This window comes from Vigna unguiculata, chromosome 7 (genome assembly GCF_037176805.1).
Source record: "Vigna unguiculata cultivar grain cowpea cultivar isolate G323 ecotype 2 chromosome 7, ASM3717680v1, whole genome shotgun sequence".
Classification (NCBI taxonomy): Eukaryota; Viridiplantae; Streptophyta; class Magnoliopsida; order Fabales; family Fabaceae; genus Vigna; species Vigna unguiculata.
Genome location: NC_140798.1, coordinates 46365276 through 46388636, shown reverse-complemented (window position 1 = coordinate 46388636; position 23361 = coordinate 46365276). Strand labels below are relative to the sequence as shown.

At 30.7% G+C, this 23361-nt stretch overlaps 3 protein-coding genes across 3 annotated transcripts; 2 read left to right on the top strand and 1 right to left on the bottom strand.

The window, feature by feature from the left end:
* Positions 1–1020: 1020 nt before the first annotated feature.
* On the top strand, positions 1021–3754 carry LOC114190461 (Pentatricopeptide repeat (PPR) superfamily protein). The gene is made up of 3 exons (XM_085676097.1): positions 1021–1141; positions 1915–1972; positions 2049–3754. The coding sequence occupies exons 1-3, from the start codon at positions 1021–1023 to the stop codon at positions 3619–3621; spliced, it is 1752 nt and encodes a 583-aa protein (XP_085532223.1). The 3' UTR covers positions 3622–3754.
* A 295-nt stretch (positions 3755–4049) lies between these two features.
* WYR (inner centromere protein, ARK-binding region protein) lies at positions 4050–12637 on the bottom strand. Its single transcript, XM_028081554.2, has 9 exons — positions 12305–12637; positions 9473–12132; positions 6759–7908; positions 6328–6656; positions 6051–6254; positions 5536–5702; positions 5168–5256; positions 5024–5097; positions 4050–4411 (listed from the first exon to the last, which is right to left on the bottom strand). The coding sequence occupies exons 1-8, from the start codon at positions 12468–12470 to the stop codon at positions 5066–5068; spliced, it is 4797 nt and encodes a 1598-aa protein (XP_027937355.1). The 5' UTR covers positions 12471–12637; the 3' UTR covers positions 4050–4411; positions 5024–5065.
* Positions 12638–20095: 7458 nt separating this feature from the next.
* On the top strand, positions 20096–20757 carry LOC146884906 (protein GL2-INTERACTING REPRESSOR 1-like). Its single transcript, XM_085676070.1, has 2 exons — positions 20096–20107; positions 20386–20757. The coding sequence occupies exons 1-2, from the start codon at positions 20096–20098 to the stop codon at positions 20755–20757; spliced, it is 384 nt and encodes a 127-aa protein (XP_085532196.1).
* Positions 20758–23361: the final 2604 nt, after the last annotated feature.

The following is a 23361-nucleotide window of genomic DNA, read 5'->3' as shown; positions in this document are numbered from 1 at the left end:
ATGTTGAAAATGAGTGAATCCAATCCAACTCAGTTTATGGTGAGTCAGAAATTTTGCAACCCGACTCAACCTACCACGGGTTTGTAGGTTAACTGGGATGGCTCACCAACTTACATAAAAAAATTATTTATGTATTTATTTTTAAGTATTTAAATATTTAAATAATTTTTAAACAATCCATGCGATGACGATCACAATAAAATCAAGAACCAATGTTTTCATCATGCTCACCACCAATATATGATGAGTTGTTTTCAAGAAAGTATCCATATAGTTCAAGAAAACATACTAATATTACACATGTTTTGTCATGTTATTCAATAAAATATAAATAAAAAACTACACATTTTTGTCATATTAATTTAGAAAAAATTGTTAATAAGATGTTGTTTGAGTAATTTACTATAAAGATTATAGTTAAAGATGAAAATATCAAAGTTTATAACTTGACAATCAAATTAATTAAACATTCAAACTATTCAAATATTATTGAGCAACATTCTAACATTTAAAAATATAAAATTGTGAACCTATATAATTAGAAGTAGTAAATAATTATTTAAAAAAATTAAAAAAAATATTGTAAAAAAATGTTGGTGGGTTAAGTGGGTCAAACCACCCTCAACTCGGCTCGAACCCATTAAACCCGTGGATTAAGTGAGCCGGGTTGAGTTCAATCCACTTTTAAAAAAGTTGAATTTTTCTTAACCCAACTCGGCTCGAATCCGTGGTAAGCTGGGTTGGTTTACGGGTTGAAACCTATTTTGACATCTTTATGAGAAATATAAACATTTGATAGAGGTAAATATTTATTTAGGCAGATAGTACATTTTTTATATTTTATTAATCACAATTTAAATGATTTTGTTTAAATTTTAAAATGAAATAGTTATATGCTAAAATATTTACTTAAGATTAATATTCATTAAAGGAAATTTTTGTTCTTGAATTTTTACTTTTTATTTTTTATTATGAATTTGGTAGTATAGTAATTTCAAAATACTAGGTAGCAATAGCAATATGATTAATGTAAGAGAAAAGCAGGTTAGGGTGTGTTGGGCGTGGTTCTCCGACTGTGGCGTCCACCTTTGCTACGGTGTACCTGTCTTCGCTTTCAATTTGTTATCTCTCACAGACAAAGGTATGTAACTGTTCCCAGCACTTATTTTCCTTTCTCACACCACTAATCATACTTTCTGCATTTCAATTGCTATTTACTGATTGAATTTTAGCCATAATTAACGATTAGATTAGAGAACCGTTTGCCTAAGTTTGATTTTGACTATCCTATGTTAAATTTAACCGAAACAATTGTCATCCTTTCTATGAATCATGTTCTGGAATTGAAATAACTGATAAGATTGTTGATCGACCTGTATGAGATTTATGTGTTCATCAATGCTTCTATTTTGAATAATGTAGGCCATGTTTGGTTTTTCAGTTGGAAGACCCTTAAGCTCAAAAAGTGGTTTTCAGTAAACTAGGTTCAACCTCTATTGCGTCTTGATACTCAGTTTAAAATGGAAGAAGATGGAGTCCTTTTTGCCTACTGAGTTTGAAAAATGAGCATCTTCAACCGTAAGTTTACAATTTAAACTCAAACAAGCACCTTTTGTGAGATGAAGATTGGACATGCTACCTCTTGTTTCACCCAATCTTCATATTCTTCAGCTAAAATGCACCTTCAAATAAACTGGTTTGGCTTCTAAGGCCGGTTTGGATACTGAAGGCACGTTACTTTTCTTTGATCTCTACAATGATATGAAAACGTTGAGAAGGTGTGAGAGATTTTGTGCTTGTTATGGAATCCATATTAGGAAATTATCAGTTATTTCTGAGGGCAAATCGGAGCCCTCAATGGTTGAAAATGTTGTTCACGAGGAGCGTATGTCAAATTTGCACTATCTTTTGCAGTTATGTGCAAAAACAAGATCATCAGTGGGAGGAAGAGCATGCCATGCTCAGATTATTCGTGTTGGCTGGGAAATGGATGTCTTAACATCAAATATGCTGATTAACCTGTACTCTAAATGTTCTTTAGTTGATAGTGCACGCAAAAAATTCAATGAAATGCCAGTGAAAAGCTTAGTTTCATGGAATACCATGATTGGAGCACTTACCCAGAATGACGAGGATCAGGAGGAAGCTCTAACTCTATTAATTCAAATGCAAAGAGAAGGAACCCCATTCAATGAATTTACCATATCCAGTGTTCTATGCAAGTGTGCCTTCAAATGTGCTATTCTTGAGTGCATGCAGTTGCACGCTTTTTCAATTAAGGCTGCTATAGATTCAAATTGTTTTGTTGGAACTGCTTTGCTCCATGTTTATGCCAAGTGCTCTTCAATAAAATATGCAAGTCAGATATTTGATAGTATGCCTGAAAGGAATGCTGTTACATGGAGTTCGATGATGGCTGGATATGTGCAAAATGGGTTTCATGAGGAGACGTTGTTACTTTTTCACAATGCTCAGTTGATGGGTTTAGAGCAGGACCCTTTTATGATATCATCAGCTGTTAGTGCTTGTGCAGGCCTGGCAACTTTGGTTGAAGGGAAGCAACTGCATGCCATTTCACACAAGTCTGGATCTGGGTCAAACATATATGTTTCTTCCTCCCTTATAGACATGTATGCCAAATGTGGCTGCATAAGGGAAGCATATCTTGTGTTTCAAGGTGTGATGGAGGTTCGGAGCATTGTTTTATGGAATGCAATGATTTCTGGGTTCGCTAGACATGCTTATGCACCCGAGGCTATGGTCTTATTTGAAAAAATGCAGCAAAGGGGCTTTTTTCCTGATGAAGTAACATATGTATCAGTACTAAATGCATGCAGTCATATGGGTTTATATGAAGAAGGACAGAAGTATTTTGATCTCATGGTCAGACAGCACAAACTTTCACCGAGTGTTCTTCACTACTCATGCATGGTTGATATTCTCGGTCGAGCAGGACTCGTTCACAAGGCTTATGAATTGATAGAGAGAATGCCATTTTATGCAACTTCTTCTATGTGGGGTTCACTTTTAGCCTCTTGCAGAGTTTATGGCAATATTGAGCTTGCTGAGATTGCAGCCAAGCATCTGTTTGAAATGGAGCCTAATAATGCAGGAAACCACATCTTGCTAGCAAATGTATACGCAGCTAATAAAAAGTGGGACGAAGTTGCAAGAGCGAGGAAGCTTCTTCGAGAGAATGATCTGAAGAAGGAGAGGGGTACAAGTTGGATTGAAATTAGAAATAAAATTCATTCATTTACTGTTGGTGAGAGAAACCATCCACAAATGGATGAGATTTATGCCAAGTTGGATGATTTAGTGGTAGAGTTGAAGAAGCTAAATTATAAGGTGGATACCGATAATGATCTCCACGATGTGGAAGAGAGCAGGAAACAGATGCTTTTGAGGCACCACAGTGAGAAGCTTGCCATTACCTTTGGATTGATGTGTTTGCCTAGTGGTATACCAATTAGGATTATGAAAAACCTCAGAATTTGTGGTGATTGCCACATTTTTATGAAACTTATGTCCAAGTTTACTAGCAGGGAGATTATTGTTCGAGATACAAACCGTTTTCACCACTTTAAGGATGGATTCTGTTCCTGTCGAGAGTTTTGGTGAAGTTCTGATGTGTATATGTTTCTCTTTTAACTCCAACTAGCGCATAGGAACATTTTTTTCTGATACAAATGATTGATTTTAGTCTGTCGTAAAGTACGAAGGACAAGTGTCTTTAAATCTGCGTTTGTTTGTATACTATGACTCTTCTCATTCGCTGCATTAAAACTTATTTAGGTACCGAGGATACCCTACTAAGTTTTTAGTTTATGACCATCCTACATTGACTACCTACTGTTCTTTCTTTCTGAACGTTTGATCCTGCAGTGGTTTCACTTGACAATCGCAAGTTAACCCAACTTTGTAAAAGTAGCCCGTGGCAAGAACTTCAATCAATTAATTAATTAATATTATTAAACCTTAGCCATTGAAACATAGGTCGCACCAGCACTGGCTATTCAGTTATGGTCCAATCCAAGTGAAACAAAATATTGAACAGTATAATTGTGCATGTTATTAGATTAAATTAAAAATAGAGTAACATTATCTAACTAATAAGTATTCTGACATTCGCGAAGCTAATCTTTTAAGCCTTCAGCGGAAGCTTGAATACAGATGTAATCCAAACTAAGCGTTTTCAATGAAAGGATCTCCTCGCTTTACTACAAGAGGAAATGCCTTATATGTACAGTGACTTACAAATACAAATACTATACAAATTACAAAATAATTCCGACAAAAAGGAATGTCGTTAGAAGCAGCTGAGTTGAAGATGGATGCATCACATCAAATGATCTTAATATTCATCATCTTCGCGGCTACATCTTAATTCTTTGTGAACCTCAACAAAAATCTGCCACAAGTAAACAAACCCAGTAACTAACGTTATTCTCAGTTTTCGTTAGAAACCTTTTATAGGGTAAAAATATAGTCTGCGAAGTATTAGTTTTACCGTTCGGAAAATGTAGGTCCAGTAAAAAATCTTACTACTTCACATTATTAACGTTCAGTGCTCAAAATAAAAATTATTTCTCCTTAAATAAAAAAATGTCCAGAAAGCAACTTTTTATTCCCATTCACGTTTGTTATTATTCATACCAATATCAATTATTATTTTTTTTCATTCCAAAAGAGTGATAAATCATTGATATAATACAAATAAACAAATAAACCTTCCACCATATTCTGAAAATAAAAGTGAAACAAAACAATGAAAATTAAATAAATCCATTACTCATTAAATCTGGTATTGGTGCATCATCATAATATCAGTTGTCAGAGTTAAACTTATTCATTAATGTAGCATAAATTAATAAATATTTAGTTTAATGTTACCCGTCGACGACTATGGCAATATGATTAAGTTTGCAAAAGGATAGAATATTATAACATTTTTTCACATCATAATTCCTAATAAAGCAATAAAACTCTTCTTTCCCTACATACATGTCAAGAAACAACATACCTTTTAACACAGAATCCGTGTTAAAAAGATCAATATGCTGTGCTACCGTAACTGTAGCTTCCGGGGCAGGAGAACTACAAAAGAATGCAATTAGTGGTTAGTTTCAGATAACAATATAAACAGCTTATAAATTTCAAGGGTTACCTTCTGCTATATTACAAAAACTTTGCTGAGGAAATATCAGTTCTGGGTCCGTTTTCTGGGAAGTAACAATCAGAGAAAGGCTATGCTTGCTGCAAAAGCAAACCAGATTCAATGTTTCAGGTTAGACAAGCCAAAATTTCAACCAATTTCTAACCATCAAGCAATAATTATTATCACCAACCGGAGTAATCTGATTATTTACTGGAAGTTAAAGCACTATATATTCTTGGTGCCAAACGCTTACACTCGTTAAAGTTTTTTTTTCTTTCTCAGTTTAAAACAAAATGGCCCACGTGTACTATAAAGGAAGTCAAACTCCCCGACATCAAATTAAAAATGACGCTCCAAAAACTCGAACAGTTACAAACCTTGCCCATGAAGGGATAAACTTGTTATTGGGCATGTCATCCTCATCTTCGTCTTCATCTTCATCATCTGAACCTTTATAAGGAGAGATCTCGTACGATTGCTCCTGAAGTGTGTCTTCGATTATCGAATCACCATCATCGTTGGCTTTGATTAAATTGTCTATTAACTATAAAGATGTGCATTTAAATCTTCGGATGATTAGAAAAGCAAGAAAGCAAGTCCAAAATACAATTTTCATATATTTGAAACGTATGATTGACTACTACAAGCACTGTCTCCTCGATCAGTACAAGTAGAAGCTAAAGTTATTTCAAATGTCAAAGCTAAAATCATTTGACAACGCATTAAAAACATTGGCACTATTTGACTGACAAGGAAATAAATGTCATGTATTGTTAAAAGAAAACTTATTTCTACAGTGGGAAAATATTACTCCTAGCCTTGAACAAAGTGGTATGAAATCATCCCAAATATGAATACTAACGATGACAAAGAGGGCCACAGAAAATGTTACCTTTCCATTATTATCAAAGTCATTCGCAGATTCCGAATTTTCAGGACGCGGTTCTTTTGTTTTATAATTTGCTGAATCCCTCATGGCCAACGATTCATTTTCAGAAATTTTCACCGTATTGCATTCTCTTTTGTCTTGCGCACGCAAATTCTTCTGATTTTCTTTTGCATCCAATAATTTCTTGTTTTCATGGACTTCTTCAACCTAGATCAGACAGCCCATGTATTATTAGTTTCCTGAAAGTAGAGAGAGAGAGAACGAGGGAATGTTATCTTACCGTAGTTCGGCGTTCTATTTCTGACTCTTCCTTCTTTCCCCGTACCTTCTCATGCTCTTGCAGCTGCTTCTTCATGTCATTAACACGCTTCCTTTTTTTCTCTTTCTCCTTTTTTTCTTCATCCTCCCTTTGTCGCTTCTTTGTTGCCATTTGTTCCTCCTTTTTCTTTCGTTCTTCCTCTTTTTTTTTCTTCTGCAGCTCCAGCTCTACCTTCTCTCGCTGAAGTCGCAACACCTCCTTCTTCATCTTGCGCTCGTTCTCTTTTTTTTCTGCCATACGCTTGGCAGCCTCAGCTGCCTCCAGGGCCTTCACTTTGATGTCTCTTTTGCCTACATGTTCAAATAATTATATGACCAATTGCATGGCCATGTCAAGATGAATGGCAATCTTCAAATAAGGCAACCTTTATTATTACAGATAAGATTAATTACCGGTAACAACCGCTGCAGCTTGTTTTTGTTGTACTAATGGAATAAAGGAAGAAACGTTGGATACAATATTGTTAACGGGGCCACGTTTCATACTATCTTTTCCAGATAACTTTGACCTACCGGGCCTTTTGTGAACTGATTCTGTGGTCCGCTTGACATCATTCGCTCCAAGAGATATATTCTGGTTCTCCTTCCCCTTTCTTGTGAATCTCTTCCTATTGCTATTCTCAAGCTTATTTTTCACCTTACTGCAAGTTCCGCTCAGATTAAACTCTGTGCTTACAACATCATCACGCCTACCTGCGAATACATCATCTTGTAAATCCGATAAAGAATGGTTTGCATCATCTACAATCTCAGCTAGAGGTTTTCTTTTATGTGATCCAGCCATTCCTTGGGAATCAACGCCCCTATGGAATGTGTCAGCAATCTCATCAACAATTTCATTTTCTTCAGTAATGCAGGGAAGGTCTAGTTTTAAACTACTACGCTTTCCTGAACTGCCAAAGTTTGAATTAATTCGATCCCAAAGGGTTTGAACTGAGGAAGTGAACTGGCCCTTGCAATTTGGTTGGTAGTCAGAAAGGGACCTTGGACTCGCATCGCTTAGAGAAAGAGAACTGCCTATACCTAAGTCCTCCAGAAGTCCATTAGGTAAAGACTGATAGAGCTCAGGTATGTTATGTAACTTGTATGGAGTTAAGGATCTGTACGATGGAGAATGCATAAACCTAGATTTACCAACGGATGCATTCTTTATTGATTTATTTGAAAGATCCATCGTTTCCAATTCCATTTCATCTCCAGCGATGCATGTCTGTGCACTATCTGTTTGAATAATGAACCCTTCAAACTCAGGTAAAGCCTCATCTGTACCAACCAAATCCAAGCATTGCATTCCTGGAGAAGCAGACATACAATCTGAGTATTTAGCATCTCCCTCCGGATAAATTATTGCACTTGAGGTGCTTTTTTCGACACAACTCAGACGTTCTACACTTTCTCCTCCACAATTAACCTGATGATGCAATGACGCCACCTTCTCATCCGTGTTGCATCTTATCGTTGAGCCAATACCAAAACCTGATGGATTTGCCACTGCCAACAGAAGGGTGTCTTCGCTGCTTTCTCTTCCGTCCACAATAAGCTTCTGCCAACAGAAAAACCATTAAACAGTCTATTCAGAAAGTTATACAAAAATGAAAAGGCATCTTTTTACAGATATAAATAAACCGACACACAGAAATCTGCATATTCACTGTAGTAAGATATTGCAAAATGCAATGTGTTAATACAAGCCACTGACAAATAATGAGATCCAGTAAAACATCTGAGATATAAGTCTTAATTTTTAAAAATAAATAGCAAAACATTTTTCCCGGAAACTTTATTATTCAATATCCAGAAATTGTGCCACTGTTCCAAATATTCAATTTTTTTTTTGTATTCGTTGAAGGTGAGGTAGTGCATGCGATATATAACTAACAATGTTCAACGGAAAAGGAAAACACCTATATAAAAACAACAACCAATCCTATCTTGGTTACATGGATCACACAATTCCATAGTATTTCTATCTAGCAAGTCAAGATAGAATTCCTGATTAAAGAACCAATGTCAAATTATAACAGTAGCTTATTCTACACTTATGTTTCTAATTTAATATCAGGTTACCTAAATTATTCTTACATTTGTTAAGATTCACATGCATTATTAACCAAGGTAGGATTCTCACTTTTATCTCTAACATTGTCTTAACTTAGTTAAGTGAATAATGCATTTCTTACATTATTCACTTCACATGCATTCTTTCTATATTCTCACTTCCACTTGCTCATTTACCGTGAAATGTTGCATCCACTCTCATCCAATCTTTAAACAACAGACTCAAAAAGATAGAAGAAAACGAAGTAAAAAATTATAGACTTTTTCGATCCATGTGAAGATGTTACACAGTGCATATTAGAGTTACTATATGGGGTTTTATCATCGGTTGGAATCTTTTTCATTTTTATCTGATACAGTTTTTTTTTTCTTAATTCAGGGAATTTATTTAATTTTCATGAGTTTTTTGTATAACGTTAGTGTTTTTTCTATTCAAATTAGGATTCAGTTTTAACCTTGGATTTTTAAGTGAGGGATTCAATCCAAATAAGGATTCAGTTTTAACCTCGGATTCTTAAGTGACCTCTCTTCCTACCCTTTGTTAGTTTTCTATCATTGCTCTAATGAGAAACTGATTTTGCAACCAAAGTTCTGCTACATCACTTTTACTCCGCAATGACACAATTATCACTCAATTCCAGCATTCTCCCTTCTCCAATTTTAAATAGATTTCCTGGGAGAATCGCATCGGCATTGTTGGAAATCTAGTCCAAATTTGGAAGAAAGTTGAAATCCATGCTTTTCATTTTTCAAAATAAAAATGATATCTAAAATAGCTTTTAAAGGAGCTCGCAATCATTGAATATAATGAATCTGGTTATGTCTATGCCAAAGCAATAATTTTTGACGGTAAAATTCAAAGATGTTAACCAAGACTCTCTGATGTACACTTTGATTTTGCATGTTCACATCAATTCTGCTAGTGCAAAGTGTAAAGAAAATCATGTAATACATAATCCTCAAGAAAAAATCTAATGCAGGCAGACTTATTACAGCGCAAATTCATATGTATTTAAAATTTTCAGAAAGTAAAACAAAATATTGTGTACCTCTTCTTTGCTCTCTTTCGGTGAAGTCTCTTCCATTGCTTGGCATTCCCCGTTGTATTGCATTTCATTTGTCGAGCCATTACTCACATATCGATGTCCTATATCCTCCTCTTGGTCAGATGGCAACTGTTGTACTTCTAGGGCAGCCTCCGGTTTATCATCTTTAATAATCAAACTTCTACTAGCAGGTCTTGGGTCAATATAATCACGTGACTTTTCCAAGAGGTTTGAAGAGGCAGGTAAATATCCCTCTCTTTCAATTTTCCTTCTTTTGTGCTGCGGACATGAATTCCCAACATCATAAGTGGAACTTCTTAAAAATTGGAAGTCAGCTGAAAAACTGGTAATTTTTCCATCACTGAGCAATGTCTGCCGCAACAAGTCCCGATCTTGACACAAGGTATGTGGGGCCGGTTGTGCCAAACTAACATTCACATTTTCCAAAGGAGCAGAAACTAAGGACCCAACGGTGAAATTTGTAACACTTTCACCCGTGGACTTTTGCAGATCATTTCCAGAAACTGCCTCAGAAAAAGAATATGCCAACTTAGCACCACTTCCACCATTTTTTACTTTACTGTTTACTAAAACAAGTTTGAGTGGCATGACTTCTTCTGACAAACTTCTTGATAAATTTTCACCAGCATTTATCGAAGGACTTGACTGCTTCAGCAAGGAAGAAGTAACAACACAGAATTCATTCTGCACCATACGTATCTCTTTGTCTGGTGACACAGCACTTAGTGTTGTCCTACCTATGCCTTCCTCCTCAAAGTGGCTTGAGCGGGATTCCATATGTGGCCCCTCTTTTCTGATCAGTACTTCCTGCATTTTCATCAAAGGTATGTCCCCAAAAGACTTCTGCTTACTTTCACATGCAGGAGAAATTTCCTCTCCAAGTAAATTTAAAGATTCCAACGCGTTCAGAGATTCTTCTCCTGGAGGCACTCCCTGTTGTCCCTCTTTCAAATCGGGACAACAAATTCCGCTCATACTTCTCTGTTCTATATCATCAAAATTAAGCTGCATAGGCTTCACAGACATAATGAAATCAGAGGGCTGCTTTGACATTGATAGATTCAGCCCAAACTTAGGGCTAACACAAGAAAGATCTTCTTCAACTAACCCATGACAGTCCTCATCAACTTCACCAACAATTGCAGCTGACCTGTGCTGAATATTATCATTAGGAATGGCATCAGATGGTATATTTTCTTGCGCATCCAAGACTTTTTCATCCACCACTGTTTCGACGTATTCTGATTCTTCTAGTAAAGTCACTGGCCTTAATGATCCTTCGTGTGAACAAGTAGCCATAGTTCTCATCTTTCCAGAAGCAACTAGTGCTGCAACATTTTCCTTCTCTGCAAAACTCCAGTCATTTTCTATATCTAATTTCGAATACTTTGGACTTGAAGATAACCTTCTAGCATCCAGTTCGGTAAGCTGTACATTCCAATATTTCTTACCTGCAGATTTGAAGCAGGCATCACTTTCACAGATATTGGATCTGGAAGACTTCAATACTTCTTCGATCTTTCCACTCCTACTAGAACATCCTCTATTTACCATAGAAAAATCAGGATTATTTTCACAACTGAGGGACCCAACAACGGACACCACAGGATCCTGCGAAATTAAAGGTTGAGGTGATGGCGCTGATTTATCAATAGACTCTACAGAACCACCAGTCATGAAAAGATCATGCCCTGGTGATGGGCAGGCACTTCTAAGTAATTTTATCATACTATGAATGCTACTTTCTTGTTTATTTAGGCAGGAGTTGCCATCTTTAACTGCACTCCCTCCATTTTCATTGCTGCAACCAATAACTTTGCTTACATCCGTTGAGTCAGCATCTGTGAATGGTTGCATAAGACTACAAACTTCAATTCCTTTACCACTGCCCAAGGAGCTGTCAAGCTTCAACGCTTGGCTAGAACTTTTAGATTTAGCTAATCTCTCATCATTGACGGCAAAACTTCCATTCATACAACATGGTTGGTTGACTATCTCCAATGAATCATTCAAATTATCCAGAGGAGGAGCATCTCCCTTTGCTAAAGAAGAACTAGTAACATTCAAAGAATTGGATTTCTTCTGAGACGAGCTTTTAGATTTCATTATCTGGCCAGAGCAATTAGTTACACAATCACGTGGTTCCATTTCATTCATGGAACAACTTTGGATATTGGAATGAAATTCTTTAACCACGTCCGACTCCATTACATCTTCCCGTTGAGTCAGGGGTACAGCTCCTGAAACTGTGCCAGCACAGAAACCAGCGTCGTCGTCATCGTTCTCTGACAATCGTGTGGGTGCTTTTGCACTATTACGTAGCTCCAAAGCCTTCTGCCTCGACTTTGACCTTTGCAACTTTGCCAGAGACAGAGCTGGGTCTTGGTGAATTTCCAAGGCACTTGCTTCAATCTGATTCTGGGGTGGTGATACAGCATCTGAATCCAATTCTGCAGGCCCACTTGAGGCACATACACCATTGTTGATGGAGCATTCTGGCAAATTATAAGCCCCACGCCCTGCAGTTAACTCCTCTAAAGCACGACGTTCATTACGCAAATTACTGTATACACCAGGGAAAGGAACTCTACATTGCGGTTGCGAAAGCACAACTTCAGAAACGAGGTCATCTTTGTTTAACTCTGTCAAGAGAGAAAAAGTTATCCCCAAATTAAGTTCAAATTGGTCGAGATGTTGCAGCACATACATAAGTACAATGGAGATGCTAACTGAAACTATTTCTACCAAAAGTCAAAAACCTAAATCGCAGTCGTGAATGCGCAAGAGAAAGTAAAGACAGGAAGAGTATGTTACCTTGTGGATCTGCGTGAAGCGAAGAGTTGCAGAGCCACGGAGGAGGGGGAATTCCGTTGAGAAGGAGTTTGGAGTGTAGGTGGTGCTCCCAGAGATGGCACTGTTGACGCGACTGCTCGATTATTCGCTTCTTCCGCTCGAAAATCTCCACGAGGTGCTTCTCCATCGCCGAATTTCTTCTTCGCTTTCACATCGATGAAGAACGTGATTTTGGCGCTGTTATACAATTCAAATTTGGGGATCCTTAGATTGGAGTGGAAATGCATTCATCCTTTCAACCCCACTTTCGAAGTTTCAAATTGTATTTTTTTTTTGTGTGTGTACCTTTACGTTTTGGGCTTATTTAGACTTTAACGCTTCGGCCCAGAATAGTGAAATGGACCAACCTACTGACCCAAATAAAACCTCAGCCCTGCTGCGACTAAGTTATATACTATTTAATATTTATCCTAATTTTATAAATATATCTATAAATACCGCAGAAGGAAATATATAGAAGAAAAAAATTTGTACTAAAAATATTTCTTATTTTTTTATATATCACACATTAGCCACGTACTAATTATTTTTTATCTGCAATTTAATAATATTATTTTATTAAAAAATCTGCATGTGAAGGTTGGATAAGTTTCAATTATAATGAATACTTGTATAGCTTTTTTATTTTCAATTTCCTTCATTTAATTGAGTTGTTCATTAAGGATGTTGAGTTACCAAAATTTAAATTCTAATTCATGACATTGACTAAGAATGATTAACCTATTTATCTTTTAAAAATGATTTTGTTTAAAAGAAAATAAAATAGCTCGTGGAGATAATCTATACCATTTATAATGATTCGTGTTGAATTTGTGACTTTTAGCTTGTTTTCGGCTCCAGTAAGTAATGTAATTACTTAAGAAACAAGTCTTTACCAATTAAAAAAAGTAATTAACTATATGGAATAAAATAAAAGATAATGTATAAAAATGAACAAAATTTTTTTGTTATAAAATATGGTAAGATTCAAGAATGCACTACTAAAAATTCTCATATTATATGAGATTTTTCTCGCAAATTTGTTAAAAAAATTTGCAAGAAAAGATATTTTTCTGTTATTTTTTCTAAGAATCTTAATTGGCATGCAATTCATTCGTAAATAATTATTTCCTACAAAATTATAAAATTTGTAAATATTTTCTATCAAATTTGTTGTGAAAAATGTTTTATACAAAATATTTTGAAAAAAAAATTGGTAAAAATTTCCTGCGAAGTTTTTTCATAACAAAATTTATAAGTATTTTTTACAAAATAAATCAAAATAAAATTGGCAGAAAATAAAAGTTAGTTTAGTAGTGATGGTATTTAAATGATCAAATATTTGCGTAATATTTTCTAAAAGAGTTTTGTTGATAATAAATACTTATACAAGCTAATATTACATATACATGTTTCACTCACAGATGATATATATGTATAATGTGTTTTTATTTAAAGAGACATTGGCCAAATTCTTCGATTGGTTTATCATAATTCAATTCATTTAGCATTTTTATCATGCATTCATATGACCTTTGTTTGAAGTAGGAATGATAAAATGGGTCAACTTGGTCTAATTTGATTTGATCTACTCTTAGTCTATCAAAAATGGGTCAGATCCGGTTGACCTGACATCAGAAAACGGACCAGAAATTGTAACATGTCCTATTATATGATGGACTACTGGACTAGCCAACCACAATTTTTTTATTTTTCATATTAAAAACATATAAATATTTTATAATTTTGCTATTGATTAATTAATATTTTTAATTGAATAAGTAAAATTAATTATTATATTTGCATATTAAATTTAGACATGTCAAATCAAGCTCGTCAAGTCGGCCTGTCAGCCAACCAGAAAGGGTGGGTTGGGTTGGAGTTTTCAACTTGCCAACCCGTTGTAGTTCGGCCCGCCTAACCCGCCAAAATGGCAGACTAGCCAACCTATTTTTTTATATTTAAAAATTAAAAATGATTATAATAAATAACTTTTTTATATTATATAAACAAATATATATATATATATATATATATATATATATTATAAACAAAAAAAATTAAAAAATTAAAAAATATATATATATAAAAAAAGTGGCCGGCCAGCCCGTCGCCCTGTCATGAGATTGGACGGGTTGGAGTATTCAACCCGTATTGTTGTGGCAAGTCATCCTGACCCAACCCATTTTTTATGAACTAAAGGTGGTGCAGACCAAAACGAATCGGACTGACATGTTTTAACACTATTAATTAAATTATTATATTATAATTATAACTAATAATTAAAACTTAATAAGTATTAATAATTTAAATTACAATATTATTGTATACTTATTATTTTATAAAAATATAATATAAAAAAATTAATCTTTTAAATTTTTTAATTTTAAATTTTAATTTTTTTCTTAAAAAAGACCATCAAACTTGTTAGTTCGTCTTTGATCCGCTATTTTAACGAATTAAACAACGGGTTAAAAATTTCAACAGACCCCTCTTGTTTAGGTGATTATAATCTATCTTGTCACCTCTAATTTGAAGTGCATCTTTAATTGATAAATCAAAGTATAAAATATAAAACGAAGCACATTAAATGAAGCTTCTTAAATAGGACTGTGTCTTTAGATCTTTAAGCACAATATATAACCTCAAACATTAGTTGTCTTGTATTTCAAATATATCTAACGATGAATTTATGACAATTAAATTGATGTAAAATTGTATCATAACTATTAAATATAGTCTTTTTTGTCTAATAATAAATTTTAATTAAACACTTGGTATAAAAACCAGTATATAATTCATCTTAGTTTTATTACAAAGTGGGGTGAAATAAATTTGTTAGCTATTTCACTAATTATTGAGGATGACTAACATATTTTTTTTACAAAAAAATATATATTTGGTATTAAAGGCACAATTAAATTGAGTTATATAGTTAATTAACATTTCACTAATATAGCGTCTTAAATGAGATTAACATATTTAATGACTTCTTTAATTTAATAATCATTCAAATTAAAATATAATTGTTAAATACCGAATAAATTATTCATTTAAACTATATTTATTCGTGTCCGTTTTTTAGGATTTGAGAACAAATGAAATGAAGGAATTGCAGGAAGATGTTATTTTTCTATCACTCCTCATATGAAATGATTTCATGGTTATTCATGGTAAAAGGTGTATGTAGTTTGGATTTATTTTCACTTTTAAAATTACGCTAACAATAATAACTAATATCTTAAAATTTCTAAAATATTTATAAAAAGTATTTTCTATTTGTAAATATATTGTATTTTTTTCAGTTTATTTATTTAAATGTTTTTATAAAATAAATCTAAGTTATTTATTTGATAATCTTGTTTTTATTTCAATTAAAATTAATTTTTAATCTATCACATCAATCAAATCATTCATCCACCCTCACAAACAAGCGTTACTTATAAATTCATTTACTTTCACCTACAAAATTTTTAAAGAGAACAACCCAAACTCACATTCTAATTCATTCAAATTTATCATCTCCCTATCTCTCAAATCAATATTCACAAATAAACACACAACTAAAGTGAAACTTAATTTTTATGTATTTTACAACATTAAGTTATCATCAAAGTTTTGATAAAAATATAGGTTTAAATAAATCTCAATACTAATTTGCAGTGGTATGAGGGCGGACCATGAACCCCCCAAATTTTGAACTTTTTTATATTATAGATATTTTAAATTTTGTATATTATAAATATTAAAAATATATTATAAATTGATGATGATTAAATTAAATATTTTATTTTATTATAAATATAATAATTAATTTTAATAAATAATAAAATATAAAATTAAACATAATAAAAAATAAAGAAGAAAAAGATTTATCAATATATTTTATTATTTTTATTAATTAAGGTTTGAGTTTCTAACAAATTGTTATTATATCTCATTCTCACCCGTTTTCTTTTATTTTTGAAAAGAAAAAAATATATAATTTTTGCTCTTATTTCTCCTTTGTCCTCTCCCATTTTCGTGAGATAAAAGAATAAGGTAATTCTTTGATCTTAATTGATAGTGAAATATTAGTTTAATAATTTATTTAATGAGCTAATTTTATATTAATTTTTTTATTTTAGGAACATAGAAAAAAAATAGTGTACTATGTGCTTTTTTATAACCGAATTTTAATTGTGGTTCCATTATATGTCTTGAATTTTTCATAAATTGTTCTCATATCTCATTCTCACATGTTTTCTTTTGTTTTTGAAGAGAAAAAGATTTATTATTTTTACTTTTATTTCTCCTCTGTTATCTTCCATTCTCGAAGGAGAAAATAAATAAGGTAATTCTTTTGTCTCAATTGATAGTGAAATATTAGTTTAATAATTTATTTAATGAGTTTGTTTTATATTAATTTTTATTTTATGAACATAGAAGAAAGATTATGATACTGTGTTCTTTTATAACCGAATTTTAATTGTGGTTTCATTACATGTCTTTAGTTTCTCACAAATTGTTCTCATCTCTCATTCTCACCTATTTTTTTTTATTTGTGAAGAGTAAAAGATCTATTATTTTCGCTCTCGTCTCTCGGTTGTTCTCTTCCACTATTGAATAAAAGAAATAAATAAGAAGGTAATTCTCTCTTGTCTCACTTGATAGTAAAATATTAGTTTAATCATTTATTTAATGAGCCTCTTGTATATTAATTTTTTTATTTTATAAACATAGAAGAAAAAATATTGTACTTTGTGTTTTTTTATAACTAAATTTTAAGTGTGGTTTGATCATCATTGGATTTTCTTTTGACAATCTTTTAGATATGTATGATTTTTTTTGTAGTTATTGTTATACTAACTTTTGTATTCATTTTTATTTTATTAGTGACAATAATTAAATATATAAATTTTGGATGTATTATTTTGGCTCCCTCAACAATATTCGTCAAGATCCGTCATTACTAACTTGATTATGATTATATATATATATATATATATATATATATATATATATATATATATATATATATATATATATAAAATTTAGTAGAATTTCTTTTAACTATTACTCTGGTATCATGTATCATCTTTAAAATTACTCTCTTAACTATACTCTAAATCCATTAAAGGTTGTTACAAAATTTATATTAATCCAAAATATAATATGTTAGAAAATGATTACTAATACTAATATAATATGAAATAACATAATAATTATTAAAGCAATAATAATAATGACATGTATCTTATTCAAATAATATTAATAAGAGATATAATACTATTAATAATAAAATTATCATAATAATAAATAATAGATAAAAATAAATGAGGTAAGGAGTATAAATAGTCTGGTTTGAGACATGCATAATGCTATTTTTAGAGAGAAAACGTCCCTACTGTACAAGACTAAACAAATACACAATCGTATGTGTTTCAAATCATATACATTTCTCTCCCAAGATACAACAACGCGTCACATCGATCAAGTGCAGCGAAGGTTCTCCGAACCTTATGAACATCAATGTTTTAAAGATAATATAGAGAAGAAAAGAAGAACACTTTGCAGGAAACTCTACTGTTTGTTATTCTTTGTTGTTGTCTTTTTTCCCTTGCACTTAAGTGGTATTTATAGGTAGCAAAAGAAGACAAAAGAGTAAAGTGTAATAAGAATATATTAATTATTTATTTTAATTAAAAGTTTATAAAAACATGAGTAACAGTAAATTTTTTTATTTTAATTAATTATTTTTTAAATTAAATTAAAATATTTCTAACATAATATAGGTTTGTACAAGTTATATATAAATATAAATATTTGTAAAAGATAATTCAAAATAAAATTTGGTCTTGTCCAATCTTTCCTCTCGTACATGTTGTGTCTATATATACTTGTGTGCCGATAACAAATATTACAAGTGACACTACAGTGACATACGCAACAATAAATTATTGAAATAATGATCGACTAACAAAATATGTTAAACGAAACATTATAATTAGATAACCACAAATAATTCAATTTCGTGAAAGCATAAATATTATACAAATCATAAAGACTGCATATGGATCTTATTCATAAAAAATATTCAATATATTCAATAAGTGGCATATTTTACAAAAATGTCATATAAAGTATATTCTAACAAAGATTGGCATTTGATCCATTTCAAAATATGAATTTACAAATTAACCCATGAATCTTGAAATCAAAACAAGCTTATCACAATTTAAGTGGCACATCATGTCTCGATGTATGAGAATACATCACTTAGCTTCTTATAACTGATATATTAGTTCATGTGATTTAAATCACAAGTGAAATTAAGAGAAACTTTTCCAACAGAAGTTTTAGTACTTAATCAACAATTCAAATAATTATCCACATGTTATCTCATAATCTAGAAAATATTAAATTATATTTTAAATATATGGTCAGTTTAGCCATTGAAATAAAAAAAATGCAAATCAATGAAATAATAATTTATTTTTTATATTATGAATTAATAATAAAATAAATTTTTATTCCTTATATTAAAATTAAATTATGATGTATATATACTATACATGTAACAGATACGACACATATCTAATACGTTGATATGCTTATTTTGAAAATAATAAGACATAATATGTGATATATGGACATTAAAAAATGTATATAAATTTTTAAAAACATGATGATAAATATATGATTATTAGTGTGTGAATACAAATTAAAATATAACATATTAAACATTTTCAATATAAAAATTTACATATCTCAAAAATATATTATTAATTTATATATTAGATATTTATAATTGATAAGTACCAATAAAATATTATAAAGAATGCGTGTCTGACACATGACGTTACAAAATTTGTCAATAAAATATTGTTCCATTTATTTATTATATATTAAGTTAATAAATCATGCTTTTGTTTCAAATAATGAATCCATAATTTCTCACCACATTCATATAAGACACTCAGACATAGCTTTTCATTTACTTTAAAATACATTAAAAGTTTGATGATAAAGATATCAAATACGAAATCACTCGATGAAATTATTGAATTTAATACACAACAATTAAAGGCGTCGGTTACCTAGAGTGTTTCTTCTATGAAAATATTTAATTTGCAATAAATATGGGATAATATTTTGTTATTAATTTTAATTAAGATATATTAAATATTCATAAAAAAAAAGTTTTAACATTTTATGACAGTTGATATTTATGACAGTTGTTCTTAAATTTCCTTTTAATTTTGAAGAATGCCAATTAAACATATCCACATAAAACAGAAGTGATGGTAGAAATAGTTTAAGTGAAATTAATTATGCCATTAATAATTTCATGGTCAAATTAATATAACTTCATTTTTTTTCATCTGTCTGCATAAGAAAATGTACTAATTAAAGCGTTTTCTTTTGTTCAAAATTTGAATTTGGTTTTCATTTGAAATCTTCACGTCACACGAATTTTCATCTTTAACGTCATCTTGTTAATTTTGTATTAGTTCATGCTTTTCTTGAAAACATGTTTTTAAATTAAATATATACATTACGTTTTTCAATAGGATTATCAAAAGTAAGATGAATCGTCATTTTAATTATTTTAACACGAACAAATATTTTTTTTTTAATTTAATTGAAATATATTCACAACGTTAATAATTTTTACACTTTATTTAATTAAGAATTATTGTGTAATTACATATTATTAATTACACATATTTGTGTGTATATATATACATGCTCACAAAATTTTAACCATATCATTCACTTCAGTATACAGCAATGGATGCTAAGGTATACTCATTCAAAATGCTTGCTTTTATGTCTCAGCATTTTACCAAAATAATTTTATTTCTCACCTGCTAGCAATTTGCAGCCAACCCAAATAGAAATTATTTAATTACTATGAGTTCTTCATTTATAGTTAAATTTATTTGTTCTTGATGTTTTATGATTAACTTCGTTTCAGAAATGATATTGAATATTGTATTTAAAATCTTGAAAATGTTGTGTGATCTTCATTGTTTTGGTATTTGATCATAACAAGTTTTTGGTATTTGGTTGATTGAAAGGTTGAAGCAAAGGAAAGAAAGAAGAGAAGTTTGAGTGAGATGGAAGAAATTGATTTAGAACTGAAACTATCAGTGGCAGGGTCAACAAGTTCTGATAATTTACTAAATGGAATCGAATCTGCTACTTCAGGAACTCCATTGTCATTATCGTATCAGAGAGCATGTTTAGCTTCAAAAATGGGAAATGATAAGAATCTTGATGATACTCCAAAAGATGAACTTCCACCATTAATTGCAATGGGATGTGCAATTTGTTTAGGTTATGTGATGGTATCCAAAGCTAACCCTAAATGTCCAATCTGCACAAATTCTGATCTCATTAACAACTTTCAAACAAATCCTACAAAGAAAAAAAGGACAACTTGGTATTAATCTGTACTTTTTTTGTTCTATTAGAAGTTAATGTCTATTGATCTTCATCAGTAGTTGTCACTGTGACAGTATTTTCCATTGTAAAACGTGGTTTGCAAAGTGCTAGTCATCATTGTTAGCACATTGTCAGAAGAATAAATGATGAGAATTTTGATTTCCATTTTCTATTGCAATTATTATTTATTGTGGTGGCCATTTGTTGTAATCATGATAAATAGTTATAGTTTTTAATCAGGTAATTTAGATGGTGGTGAAATGGTTTCCGGGGAAAGAAATGGAAACCAAAATCAAAATGAAAGATTAAAAGGAACAAAACCATAAATATATATATATATATATGATCAATTCACAATATATAAAAATGAACAAATATAATTTTATAAGTCAATTTTGTAAGGTTGAGTTAGACGAAAAATCCACTTCTTAACATTATATTAGAATCATGAGTTTAAGTTTATCCTAACAAGATTTGTTATTATTTGTTGGTTCTATTATTTCATCCATTATCAGACTGCTATTAGACCATCCATTTATGTATAATCTCACATAAGTTCCACATCAGCTAATAAAGTCAATTAATAGTGTATTAGTATATAAAAAATACAAATCTCAACTTACAAATCAATTTTGTAAAGTTAAATTAGACTTAAATTTCACTTCTTAATTTAAATAAGAACCTCAACTCTAAAATTGTTTCCGAAGGATGATCCTAATAATTATAAAAAGTTGAAATGAATAAAATTTGAAGTATTTTTATCTCATTTCTTTTATCATAAAATTATATTTTAGAATATAATATTAAAATTTATAATAAATATTAGTTAAATTTAAATATTTGATGTTATTTATTTTATTTATAAAAGAAAGTGATAGGGTATACAATTTTATATTTTTAAACAAATTTTAAATTCTATAGTTTTAATTATTTAAATGCGTTTTAATTTTTAAATTTTAATTTCTTTTAATTTTATTGTCCAACAAACTCATTTTAAATTAAAAATGTTTAAATTTATTGAATGAATAAATTATTTTCTTAAATTATCTTAAACACTTATATATGTTGCAGTATTTCTAAGGAATATTTTTGTTTTTCTTTTTTTAAAAGTCATACAACAACTATTAATATCATTTAAAAGGATTTATGAATTTTCAAAATTATGATTTATTGAATATGAAGACAAATTAGTTCAGAAAACGCTCCTATTTGTGTAATGATTTATATTAGTTTATGCAAGTAACGAGGGAAAGAAAAAGTTTTATTTAGGTTTAAATACCTTTTTGTCCTCATTTTCGTAGTGTTTGTTGCGGATGGTTCTCATCTTGACAGAATGTTTGAAATGTCCTAATTTTTTACAGAATGTTTAAATTGGTTCTCATTTTCGCAATTCGTATTTTATTTGGTCATTTTCTGTAATACCGTTTAAATCATTAACGAAGCATTGTACAGGTGGCACGATTTGTATACAAACCGTGCCACCTGTACAATGTTTCGTTAATCGTAATGCTTCGTTAATGATTTAAACGTCGTTACAGAAAAAAAAATTAAATAAAACACGAATTGCGAAAATGAGAACCAATTTAAACATTCGATAAAAATGAGGACCATTTCAAACATTCTGTCAAAATCAGGACCATCCGCAACAAACACTACGAAAATAAGGACCAAAAAGATATTTAAGCCAAAGTATTATTATTTTTTAAAATAGTTTCGACTAAGTTCCAAATTAAGTGAAACAATATATGCACATGTTTTATATATATATATATATATATATATATATATATATATATATATATATATATTAGTTAGCGAGTTTGATTAAAACTAATAGTTAAACATAACATTATTAAACGAGTAATGAAAAATAAAATAAATCCTGCACCGTAAATTTTCAGACCCTCTCAAACTATAACCATGTTGCAGTTTTGAGTCCAAATCCAAGGATTTAACCACTGAGGTTTGGAGTCATTTTTGTGTTGAGGTACATTTACACTATAAATAATAATTTTTAAATAATTAAAAGATGAAATTGGATAAATTATAAATCATTCTAGTATAATTTTTTGGGGACAAATCTAGCTTTTACTAATTGAGGGATGATTAGTGATCTTGTCATTAAATTTGCATTCGTTTACAATTCAACACTGTTTGAAATTATTAATGATTGTATGCAAAATGTAAGGGAACGTGATTATGCAATATGATTATGATGGAAATATGTGGTGATGTGAATATTTTTTAATGTGATTTTATTTTAAACAAGATGAGAAAGAGGTGTGTAATTGTTGATTGTACACACTTTTAGAGTTTAGGATTTTTTTTCTTGTTTAAATTTGTTACCTACAAAAAAATAATCCTTTGATAAAATACCATTTTTATATTACATTGATATAATATATGTTACCCTTACATTATTATCCTTTATCCTACGTTATCCTCGTTAAAAATATAACTATTATACATAAGTCTATTATAATCACTACCTAATAAAATTCCGATATAAACTTCATTTTCACAAAACTAGTTTTACGTTTTACATCGTTTAGTTGTATTTTAAAGTCTACTTTTATACTATCACAACAATCACACAGAGGGAGAGGATA

What these genes read in the sequence shown, in the direction of transcription:
- LOC114190461 (XM_085676097.1), top strand. Translation starts at nt 1,021, where the DNA reads ATGATTAATGTAAGAGAAAAGCAGGTTAGGGTGTGTTGGGCGTGGTTC. An exon ending in GTTATCTCTCACAGACAAAG is followed by an intron (nt 1,142 to 1,914) that starts GTATGTAACTGT and finishes TATCTTTTGCAG; the next exon opens with TTATGTGCAAAAACAAGATC. An exon ending in ATGCCATGCTCAGATTATTC is followed by an intron (nt 1,973 to 2,048) that starts GTGTTGGCTGGG and finishes TTTAGTTGATAG; the next exon opens with TGCACGCAAAAAATTCAATG.
- WYR (XM_028081554.2), bottom strand. Translation starts at nt 12,470, where the DNA reads ATGGAGAAGCACCTCGTGGAGATTTTCGAGCGGAAGAAGCGAATAATC. An exon ending in TTTATCCCTTCATGGGCAAG is followed by an intron (nt 5,257 to 5,535) that starts GTTTGTAACTGT and finishes TTGCTTTTGCAG; the next exon opens with CAAGCATAGCCTTTCTCTGA. An exon ending in TTTTTGTAATATAGCAGAAG is followed by an intron (nt 5,098 to 5,167) that starts GTAACCCTTGAA and finishes ATTCTTTTGTAG; the next exon opens with TTCTCCTGCCCCGGAAGCTA.